We start from the raw sequence: 12,119 nt of genomic DNA, 5'->3' as shown, positions 1-12,119 counted from the left end.
TATGTTGTTAAACAGCATCCTTTCATTTCAGCGTAAAGAACTTCCTTTAGCATTTCTTATAAATGCATGTCAGGGATGATGAATTTCTTCAGCTTCTGTCTGTCTGAGAAAATCTTTATCTTACCTTCATTTCGGAAAGACAGCATGCTAGGTATAGTACTCTTAGTTGGCAGTTTTCTTCTTTCAATATTTTGATACATCCTAACAATCTCTCTGCAAAGTTTCTGCTGAGAAATCTGATAGCCTTATGAGGTTTGCTTGTATTTGACAACAGTCTTTTCTCCTGTTGCTTTCAAAATTCTCATCTTTGACTTTTGACAGTTTGATGTATCGAGATGAAGTCCTTTTGGGGTTGTACCTGTTTGAGGTTCTCTTAGCTCCATGTCCGTATCTATCTCCATATTTGGGATATTTTTAGCCATTATTTCTTTAAATAGACTTTCTGTCATTTTCTCTCCCTCCTCCATCTTGGACTTCAATAATATATATGATGGTGTCCGATAAGTCTTGTGGGGTTTTTTCCACTCTATTCTTTCTAGCCAACCCCCCACAACACCCCTTCCTCTGGATGTATAATTTCAAATGACCTATCTGAATTCACTGATTCTTTCTTCTGCTTTATCAAGTCTGCTTTTGAAGCTCTCTATTGAATTTTACAGATCACTCATTGTATTCTTCAGCTCTGGGATTTCTGGGTTTGGGGGGCTTAGTGGAGTGGGGGCTTTTGTAAAATGGTTTCTATTTCTTTGTTGAACTTTTCATTCTGTTCATGTATTGACTTCTTAATTTTGTTCAGTTGCCTATTTGTGTTTTCTTTAATGAAGTTAACTGAATTTCATTAAAAGGATTATTCTGAATTCTTGGTCAGTCAGTTCATAGACCTCTTTTAAGTTTGGTTACTGAAGTTTTTATTAATTTATTAATTTCTTTGGTGATGGTGGTGGTGTCATGTTTCCCTTATTCTTCATTATGCTTGCATGTTGGTGTTGGTGTCTGTGCATTTGAGGAAGTGGTCACTTCTTCCAATCTTCATGTTTGCTATGCCAGTGGAAGACTTTCACTAGTTAGACTAGTCTGGGGAAAGAGTCAGCTGGTAGAATTCATAAGGGAACAGGCAGGGCCTCTGAGCTGCCTGGTTGGGTGAAACTGCTAGCCTGGTTACATGGACAGGCATGACCCACGACTGTGCTCGCACAGTCAGGCAGGTTGGCTGAGCTCTGAGGTTGGGCAAGGCTGCTCCTGGGTTCTCTGGTCAAGCAGGAACGAAGTGTACTCCCTGGCTATTTGATGCCATTAGCTGGATTCCGTGTTCAGGTACAGGCAGAGACTGTGCTCCACAGTTGGGTGGGCCCAAAGGATGAACTCTGTATTCATGCAGGATTCCAGGCTATATTCCAGAGTCAGGCTCCCTGGTCAGGCAAGGCTGCAGGCAAGCTCTGCAGCTGGCAGAGCTGCTGGCTTGGCTCCCTCTTTTTTTAATTAAAGTTTTTATTATAATTTTTTATTAAGAGCTCATAAATCACATTCTTAATCTGACTCTGTTACTACATTTTCCCTCTATGAATTCCCCCCAGATATTTTTTTATTCTTATAAAAAAAAAATAAAATTTTTTTATTGTTAAAAAAAAAATTTATAAGTATATACATTGAGAATTATGCACAGGCTAGGGATGCCAGCTGGGCAGAACTGCTCGCCCTGCTTCCCAGTCAAATGGGGATATCATTCTGATGCCACAGAGAATGGAATCATTTGATGGTCTTTCTGATTAAGAGAGAGATGCAGTACCACTGCCATGATCCAAATACCAGTCACTGTGAGCTCCATCTGTTTCTTTGTTCCTAGCTGACCGCTGGTGGTCTAGCTAACCTTGCCAATTCCCCTAGGTTTCTCTGTGAGGCAAGACAGAAGTGACCTTCCCAAGGAATGTTCCAGAATGCTGAGGAAACTAGATGCCAACCTTGACTCTCTTTTTCCCACTAGAGAAACCATGGATTCTCCAGTGAGGCACTGTGCTTACTTGAAGGAGGGGCAACACAGTCAAAGTGAAACCACTGCTCTTAGCATTCTACCGTGGCTTCTCTCAGTTTTAGCACTCTAAGAGAGTGTTTTAACCTTACCACCAGGTTCTAGGATTTTTAGAAAGTGTTCTTGACTGTGAATAGTTGCTAATTCATATCTTTGATGAGGACTAGAGTCAGAGATCTCTTTTACAACCATCTTGCCTACATCACTCCCCACATCTACTCTTAACTGCAAAATTAAGTCTTTCCAAGTCAGGTTCTTGCCAGAGAAAATGACCTCAAACTGTATTTTATCCAATTATTATAAAAAATCCTTGCCATAAGAAATAATATTTATAAAAGATTATCTACTGTAAACAAGCTCTTAAAATTCTTCATTGCATTTATTATAAATACTTTATCAAAAATGTTAAGTCCCATAGTGTGATTTTTAGGACTACATTTCTCTTAGGCAATAAAATGCAATACTTCTAATTTGTTTTGTTTTTGATCTTATTAATATTAAGACTAACCAGCTTTACTCTTTGCTACAGTTGCTAGACAGCCCAGAATCAATGTTGGGCACAACAATTGTATATGACTTACTGGTGTTCTTGTTTACGTACCAATCTTTGCTTGAGTTTTACATTATGATCTTATCCTTAATTTCCAGATATCTCATTACCCTTTGCTGTGTTCTTACAAACTGTATAATACATGTTTTTAATAAATCACCTCAAATCCCTTTGAAAGAAAGCTGGAAAAAATACACAAGTAGGCAAGCAGATTTAAAAGGTCACTAGAACATTTAGCTTATTACTTTTCGTCTTACTTCGTCTTACTTATTACAATTCGTCTCATTTCACCTCTATTCCCACCAGTACTATCCTAGTCAAGGAAAGCAGACAATAGATTCCCTTAGTGTATTTTTGATGTTCAGGATTCTTTATAGGTATTTTCTCCCCATTTTCACAAAGATAATAATGAAGAAAACACAGAACTTACCAGATAAACAATATGCAGATCATTCTCTAAAACAAAGCCCTTCATTGCTCTTTGTAGGTCAGCAAAAATATCTAAAGTATCAACTGGAGAAAGTGAAGAAGAAAGAGTTGCCGAACCAAGGTGTGTTGGATGATATATATTTCCTGGTTTGGGAGTGGGGGTAGGGAAATAATGGATCAAATGTTAAAAATAAAACAAAATATTGTCTTTTGGCATTCTGTAATTAATCTTTCAGGCTCTGATCAATTTTACAAACAGAATCCAATGCATGGATATTTATCAGCAGGCTCTACGCTACTTGTCTGATGTGGCTGAACACAGCACTGATTTACTTAAAATGAGTTGATAAGTCAATTTTCTTTTACTAAAACAGTCTTAGATACTCTAAATCACTAAAGATAAAAAAAGTAAGTTGCAATTCAGAAGTCATATTTACCTTCTGCTCCATCACTAGCTTCACTAATCTGGATGAATTCATTTTCTAGTAGCCACATTACACAGGCCTCAATTGCTCCAAGTTGAACAGAATCTTTATTTTTCTGAATTCCCTGCTTCCCTTCTTTCATACTTGCAGCCAAAAATGTGCAAGAAGCATAAGTCTGTATATCTTGTGATGTACTTGCCACTCCACCAACTATTATCTGAGAAAAGAAGTTCGAAATCTTCTGTAACTTTTTAATGAAACACAGGCCCTCATAAAATAAATTATTTTTTCTCTTAAAATGTTATCAGCATCTTAATGCAGAGACTCTTTATTAACTCTTCCACCATCATTCATTACAAAGAAGGATAACACCTATTGACAACATGGAAAGTTTTCCTTAAAAGTAGATCCAGGGACTTCCTTGGTGGTCCAGTGGTTAAGAATTCACCTTGTAATGCAAGGAACATGGGTTTGATCCCTGGTCAGGGAACTAGATCCCACATGCTGTGAAGCAACTAAGCCCACAACTAGAGAGTCAGTGTGCCTCAACAAAAGATCCCATGTGCTGCTACTAAGACCCAAAGCAAATATATCAAATATATACATATATATTTTTTAAGTAGATCCAACATGTTCTCAGAAATGAAAATATCAAGAACTATCTAAAATGCAAGAACTAACAATATAATTAAATAATACACACACACACACACACACACACACACTCATATATATACTATAAAAATAGGTGGCGCTAGTGGTGAAGAATCTGCTTGTCAATGCAGGAGACACAAGAGTCACAGGTTTGACCCTAGGTCGGGAAGATCCCCTGGAGAAGGAAATGGCAACCCACTCCAGTATTCTTGCCTGGAAAATTTCATGGAGAGAGGAGCCTGGCAGGCCATATTCCACGGGGTCACAAAGAGTCAGACACAACTGAGCAACTGAGCACACACACATTATCTGGATGGAGGAACTAAGGTCCACTGTTGTCATCTTTTTAAAAAAATTCAGAAAATAATAAAGAACACCTAAAAAATAAACAGAACCATCTGGCATTTGGATTTCAAACCACTATTCTGAAGTAGATTTATATGGTGCTAGCTGTATTAATCTGTATTAATCTATACAAAATAAAAGAGATTCAGACTTGAGAAGGTTATAAATAATCTCATAAACAGAAAGCTAAGATTTTTAACACACTAAAGCTCTACCATTGTACTATATGAACAAAAAAGTGAATGGTAATTTTGTGAACTCCCTCTTACCTCTAGAATAGCTCTTATCATGCTTGAGGTTACTTCTTCTCCTTCTTGTCTTTGCAAACAGCTACGAACAGGTTTCAGAGATCCCTGAAGTAGAGCTATGCCTTTTGATTTCTCAGAGTTTTTACAAACTAAGATACTCTCACCTATAACGGAAAAAAAAATACATTTGCAAAATCCCAACACATCTCCATAAGATATCTGCTAAAGAGAATTTAAATTGTCTTACTTGTTTAAAAGGAAACAATAGATGACAGTGGCTGTTATACAATTACCACAAGTGTTTTTATTTTCTGAATTTTGGATTAAAGGGGATCACAATATGCTATACCAAAATGTGCCACTTTAGCGTAAGGATTATTTTGACCTGAAGGCAACTGAGAAGCAGCAAACATAGAGCTCTCTGCCCTCTCCCTATTTCTTAGAAGCAGGACATAAAAATCTCTGTGAATGTGTTCCCCTTCCTGCCTCTCGTACCAGGAGAAAAATTCTTATCACTGGAGACAAAAATTCAGCACTGACATAGGTGTGCACAAACCTTACTATATAAAGCTTAACTTGCATTAATTTCCAGCACATGCCTACCCTTCCACAATCTACCACCACCTAGAAGCCCAAACCCCTTTTCTTTTTTTAATTTATTTTTAATTGGAAGATAATTGCTTTACAGTGCTGTGTTGGTTTCTGCCATACATCAATATGAATCAGCCATAGATACATATGTCTCCTTCCTCTTGAATCCCACTTCCACCTTCAACACCATCTCATCCCTCTAGGTTGTCACAGAGCACCAGGTTTGAGCTCCTCGAGTCACATAGCAAATTCCCACAGGCTATCTATTTTACATATGGTAATGTGTATGTTTCATCGCTACTCTCTCAATTCATCCCACCCTCTCCTTCCCCTACTGTGTGTGTCCACAAGTTTGTTTTCTACGTTTGCATTTCTATTGCTGCCCTGCAAATAGGTTCATCAATTTAGACCAAAATCTAGACCATTTTTCTAGATTCCATATATACATATTAATACACAATATTTTTTCTGTGACTTAACTTCAATCTGTATTGAAGGTTCAATCTGTACTGAAGGCTCTAGGTTCATTCACCTCATTAGAACTGACTCAAATGCATTCCTTTTATGTCTGAGTAATATTTCATTGTATACAAGTACCACAACTTTATCCATTCATCTCTTGATAAACATCTAGGTTGCTTACATGCCCTAGCTATTATAAATAGTGCTGCAATGAACACTGGGGTACACATGTCTTTTTCAATCATGACCAACCCCCTTTCCTTTGTTTTGTCATTTCTCTACAATTTATCACTCTGTTAAAAGGATACATAAACCCCCAGCATCTAACTGCTTCTTTGGATTCTTATTTCAATTAAGGATAACATGTATGTAAAAAATTAAACATCGACTCAAATATGTATGGCTTTTTTTCCTGTTACTCTGTAATTTGTCAGTTTAATTTGCAAGCACAAGGCATAGAACCTAAGAGAGTAAAAGTTTTTTTTTTCTTTCCATACAGTACTAATTATTATCATTGAATAAGTATGTAATAGTAATAGATATTCTTGAAAACTATAAAGGAAAATGTATATACAAATTATTACTAGTTATGAAACTGCATACCATCTCCTGTGTCCCTGTCCTTTGAAGTAAAAAGCTTTTGCTTCAGTCTTCCCAGGTGCTGCTAGTGGTAAAGAATCTGCCTGCCAACGCAGGAGCACAAGAGACACAGGTTCAATCCCTGGGTCAGGAAGATCCCGTGGAGAAGGGAATGGCACCCCACTACAGTATTCTTGCCTGGAAAATTCCATGGACAGAGGAGCCTGGCAGGCTAGAGTCCATGGGGCCAAAAAAGCTGGACACAACTGAGGACACAGGTCTTCAGTCTCCCAGGCCTCCCTTGAGTCTCAAAAGGCTGGCTAAAGAGTTAATGATTAGTAAACGTGAAGATGTAGAAACAAAGAATAACTGTTGGTCTGGGAAACTGCTAACAATTTAGAGTATAAACCAGCTACAAAGCAGAGGCACTGAACTCTCAGTTCCTTGAAAAGTATACATAAAAGGTCTGACACATATTCCTAAGCTGTTTCATAAGAAGCAGACTCCCAGATAGAAACTGCTGACTACAAGTACATAGACCCCAACCAGTTGAACCTAGAAAATTGGTGATGCTTCAAACTTCACCTTGATGCTAACCAATCTGAGAACTGTGCACAATCTGCTCATTCACCCTGAAGCCCCTTTCCTCACACTGACTTTAAAAAGCCCTTTGCCTGCACCAAGATATTAAGATCGTTTTTAAGGTCACTAGTTCACATTCTTCTTCACAGTTAGCTGGTTTCAAATAAGGTCACTTTCCTTGACTCAACACCTTGTCACTTAACTTACTGGCCTATTGTGCAGTGAGTAGCCAAATCTGAGCTCCATTAACAGTTATACATGATAAAACAAAATCAAAAATATTACTGGATACCTAAAAATCACAATATAAAACTAATTTAAATGCTTTAGGCTACTGAGACAATCAAATGAACAAAAATATGTGAAAGCACTCATTAATTAAAAACATATACAATTTATAAAAACATAAACACTTACTATAGCAATTAAGACTAGAGAAAACCCTTTTTTTTGCAAATGAATTCAATAGCAGGGGAAAGGAAGCAGTAAATAAGATGTTCAAGAGGTAAAATGAAGGCCACTTGCATTACAGAACAATAAAAATAAAAGTAGATTGTGGTGGACTATTGTAACCACCTAGGCAGAGAGAAAATATAGATGATGCTTTCCCAACACTGACTGCCAAATTGAGAATCAAGATAGGAAAAATGTAAGGAACTATAAACTTGATAACCGTTGGTTATTTATCCCAAATATAATTACAAAAAACATTAGGTACCATCAAAACAAAGAGAAGTGAATATACCACCTGACACTTACAATAATTATAAAATAGCCTAGCTTAAAACAAAAAAAAAAAACTATCTAGAAAATGGATCAACTAGCATTAGCAATAGGTTAAAAACCACTTTGATCTGTGTACAGCTCTTCTAGGCTTTGATTCTTCAACAAAATAGATAACCACTTTTCAGGATAACCAAGATTTATGAAAATGCCAAAAATAATGCCAATATATATTTCTAAGTCCTGTTTGCACTAGCCTAGAGATGCTGTATCCACTTCATAATAGAGAAGTCAATTTGAATCAAATCATGCATAGACTTGATATAATTGATCCACAAACCACTTAACTTGTAAATCACTGTTTTGGCACAAAGCACCATCATCCTACATTGAAAGGTTCCAAGAAATCCACAGAAAGATTAACAATCATCTAAATAAAACACCAGGAAGTATTAATATCATTTATAAAATGCACAGAAGTTACAAAGATGCTACATAGTCCAAAGAGCATGACCAGGTATTTAAATCTTCACGGTTGCCATGAAACCCTTTATTTGCACACTTAAGAAATTCTGAGCAAGCCATATGTCATCCTGAAATGAAGCATTGTCATTGTTCCTGTTTAGGTGCTAAAGTGAAAGTGAAAGTGAAGTCGCTCATTTGTGTCTGACTCTTTGCCACCCCGTGGACTGTAGACTACCAGGCTCCTCAGTCCACAGGATTCTCCAGGCAAGAATACTGGAGTGGGTTGCCATTTCCTTTCCAGGCGATCTTCCCAAACCAGGGATCGAACCCAGGCCTCCCGCATTGGAGGCAGATGCTTTAACCTGTGAGCCACCAGGGAAGCCTAAGTTGCATCCAGTTCTTTTGTGACACCATGGACTGTAGCCCACCAGGCTCCTCTATCTACGGGATTTCCCAGACAAGAATATTGGATTGGGTTTCCATCTCCTTCTCCAAGGGATCTTCCCAACCCAGGGATCAAACCATAGTCTCCTACATTGGCAGGTGGATTCTTTACCATTGGAAGCCCTGAATGGAGCACTACGCAAAGTCAAAATCTCGGAAGTTTCCAAGACCTCAAAAACAAAGTTGTTGTGGTATATTTCAGCTTTGTTTGAATGTTATCTGATTTACTGCTTGATATTAATCCAGGCTGCCAACATTCCAATTATTCTTCTTCATGAGAAAGATAAGCACAATCTAAGAATGTAGCAAGGCAAATAAAACCTCTTTATCTTCTACATTATCTTAAAGACCCTCTGGGCTTGAGAGAAGAGTTATATGTATAAAAAAAAAAAACTGACACAACACTCTCCAGAGTTGAGTCTAACTGAGAAATCAAGAGTAGAAGGAGGCAGTTAAAAATTAGACTGGAATGTCTTAGTCTCTTCCTCCCATCCATTTTAAACACATAAATGTAATCTGCATCAGTTCAGTTCAGTTCAGTCGCTCAGTCACTTCTGACTCTTTGCAACCCCATGAACTGCAGCATGCCAGGATTCCCTGTCCATCACCAACTCCCGGAGCTTATTCAAACTCATGTCCATTGAGTTGGTGATGCCACCCAACCATCTCATCCTCTGTTGTCCCCTTCTCCTCCTGCCTTCAATCTTTCCCAGCATGAGGGTCTTTTCCAATGAGTCAGTTCTTTGCATCAGGTGGCCAAAGTATTGGAGGTTCAGCTTCAGCATCAGTCTTTCCAATGAATATTCAGGACTGATCTCCTTTCGGATGAACTGGTTGAATCTTCTTGCAGTCCAAGGGGCTCCCAAGAGTCTTCTCCAATACCACAGTTCAAAAGCATCAGTTCTACAGTGCTCAGCTTTCTTTATAGTCCAATGCTCACATCCATACATGACTACTGGAAAAACCATAGCTTTGACTAAACGGACCTCTGCTTTTTAATAGGCTATCTAGGTTGGTCATAGCGTTTCTTCCAAGGAGCAAGCGTCTTTTAATTTCATGGCTGTAGTCACAATCTGCAGTGATTTTGGAGCCCCCCCAAAATAAAGTCTGCCACTGTTTCCGCTGTTTCCCCATCTATTTGCCATGAAGTGATGGGACCAGATGCCATGATCTTAGTTTCCTGAATGCTGAGTTGTAAGCCAACATTTTCACTCTCTTCTTTCACTTTAATCATGAGGCTCTTTAGTTCTCCTTTGCTTTCTGCCATAAGGGTGGTGTCATCTGCATATCTGAGGTTACTGATATTTCTCCCAGCAATCCTGATTCCAGCTTGTGCTTCATCCAGCCCAGTGTTTCTCATGATGTACTCTGTAAATAAGTTAATAAGCAGGGTGACAATATACAGCCTTGATGTACTCCTTTCCCAATTTGGATCCAGTCTGTTGTTCCATGTCCAATTCTAACTGTTGCTTCTTGACCTGCATACAGATATCTCAGGAGGCAGGTCAGGTGGTCTGGTATTCCCACCTCTTTAAGAACTTTACACAGTTTGTGATAATCCACACAGTGAAAGGCTTTGGCATATAAAGCAGATATTTTTCTGGAACTCTCTTGCTTTTTTGATGTTGGCAATTTGATCTCTGGTTTCTCTGCCTTTTCTAAATCCAGCTTGAACATCTGAAAGTTCACGGTTTACGTACTGTTAAAGCCTGGCTAGAGAATTTTAAGCATTAATTTGATAGTGTGTGAGATGACTGCAATTGTGCAGTAGTTGGAGCATTCTTTGGCATTGCCTTTCTTTCAGATTGGAATGAAAACTGACCTCTTCCAGTCCTGTGGCCACTGATAAGTTTTCCAAATTTGCTGGCATATTGAGTGCAGCACTTTCACAGCATCATCTTTGAGGATTTGAAACAGCTCAACTTTAATTCCAGCACCTCCACTAGCTTTATTCGTAGTGATGCTCCTAAGGCCCACTTTTCTTCACATTCTAGGATGTCTGGCTCTAGGTGAGTGATCACACCATCGTGATTATCTGGGTCATGAAGATCTTTATTGTATAGTTTTTCTGTGTATTCTTGCCACCTCTTCTTAAACTCTTCTGCTTCTGTTAGGTCCATACCATTTCTGTCCTTTATTGTGCCCATCTTTGCATGAAATGTTCCCTTGGTATCTCTAACTTTCTTGAAGAGATCTCTAGTCTTTCCCATTCTATTGTTTTCCTCTATTTCTTTGCATTGATCCCTAAGGAAGGCTTTCTTATCTCTCCTTGCTATTTTTTGGAACTCTGCATTCAAATGGGTATATCTTTCCTTTTCTCCTTTGCCTTTTGCTTCTCTTCTTTTCTCAGCTATTTGTAAGGCCTCCTCAGACAACCATTTTGCCTTTTTGCATTTCTTTTTCTTGGGGATGGTCCTGATCACTGCCTCCTATACAATGTCACAAACCTCCATCCACAGTTCTTCAAGCACTCTATCAGATTTAATCCCCTGAATCTATTTGTCACTTCTACTGTATAATGTAAGAGATTTGATTTAGATCAAATGTGCATATTTTGTAGCTAAAGTAAGAGACAGAAGCAGGATAAACTTCTTTGATGACTACAGTAACAGAAATCTAATGAGTTACAAGGCTTTTTTAATCAATAAACTTTGATTAAAAGACCAGTGGCCCTCAGGGATTATAGATAGATGAACCATTTGCTACTAGGACTGAGACTGATAGTTGACCCTAATAGCCATTCTCTCATTCTTCCTTTTGGCTTCCCTGGTGGCTCAGACGGTAAAGTGTCTGCCTGCAATGCAGGAGACGCAGGTTCAATCCCTGGGTCAGGAAGATCCCCTGGAGAAGGATATGGCAACCCACTCCAGTACTCCTGCCTGGAAAATTCCATGGACAGAGGAGCCTTGTAAGCTACAGTCCGTGGGGTCGCAAAGAGTCGAACACTACTGAGCGACTTCACTTCACTTCTTTATTCTTCCATTAATAAAACCCCTAAATGTTAGCTGAACTGATGACCACTCAGCTAGATTATATTCATCAGCTTCCCTGTAGCTGGGGAATATAAACATGTGACTACGTTATGGCCAATTGTATATAAGAACAAATACTATGTGTAACTTCTGGAAAGTGCCCTTAAAGGGCAGGATGTGCCCCTTTATTTCCTCATCTCTCCATCCTGATGGCTGAAATGCAGGTGTGACAACAGAGACTGCAGTAGCCATCTTATACCACAAGATAGAAATGCTAATGCTTGAACACGAAAAAACAAACTGAAAGAAAGTGTGACAGAGAACATTCCTCTCAAAGTTCTAAAATATTAGAAGACTCAACAATTTAGTCATATCCAGAATAATATAGCAGGCAAGAATATATGCCATCTTGATATTTAATTTAAACAAGTCTTTTCCCTACTACTTAAGAAAAAAAGTTTTGTTTACTCTGCTGGCAATATTATCACTACTTGCTCATACTAAAAATTGAAAATGTGTTTTCAGAGTCAGCACCAATTTAGAAAGAGAAAGAGGGTACATGAAGTTCTTATTTCAGAAGTGTGAGAGAGTACTTCCCAGCTCTCAGAATCCCTAGCTAAACTC

The 12,119-nt window shown here is 38.4% G+C and overlaps 1 protein-coding gene across 4 annotated transcripts in view; it reads right to left on the bottom strand.

Moving 5' to 3' along the window:
- The window catches only part of POLQ (DNA polymerase theta), a 106,851-nt gene that overhangs the window by 69,880 nt on the left and 24,852 nt on the right, over positions 1-12,119 (bottom strand). For all 4 annotated transcript variants that reach the window (XM_061167063.1, XM_061167065.1, XM_061167064.1 and 1 more), the window contains 3 exons: positions 4,699-4,841; positions 3,443-3,647; positions 3,007-3,149 (listed from right to left, as the gene is read on the bottom strand). In XM_061167063.1, the coding sequence (XP_061023046.1) occupies positions 3,007-3,149; positions 3,443-3,647; positions 4,699-4,841 (491 nt within the window). The remainder of the gene's footprint in view (positions 1-3,006; positions 3,150-3,442; positions 3,648-4,698; positions 4,842-12,119) is intronic.

This window comes from Dama dama, chromosome 19, assembly GCF_033118175.1.
Source record: "Dama dama isolate Ldn47 chromosome 19, ASM3311817v1, whole genome shotgun sequence".
Lineage (NCBI taxonomy): Eukaryota > Metazoa > Chordata > Mammalia > Artiodactyla > Cervidae > Dama > Dama dama.
This window is presented reverse-complemented; position numbering and strand designations above follow the sequence as displayed.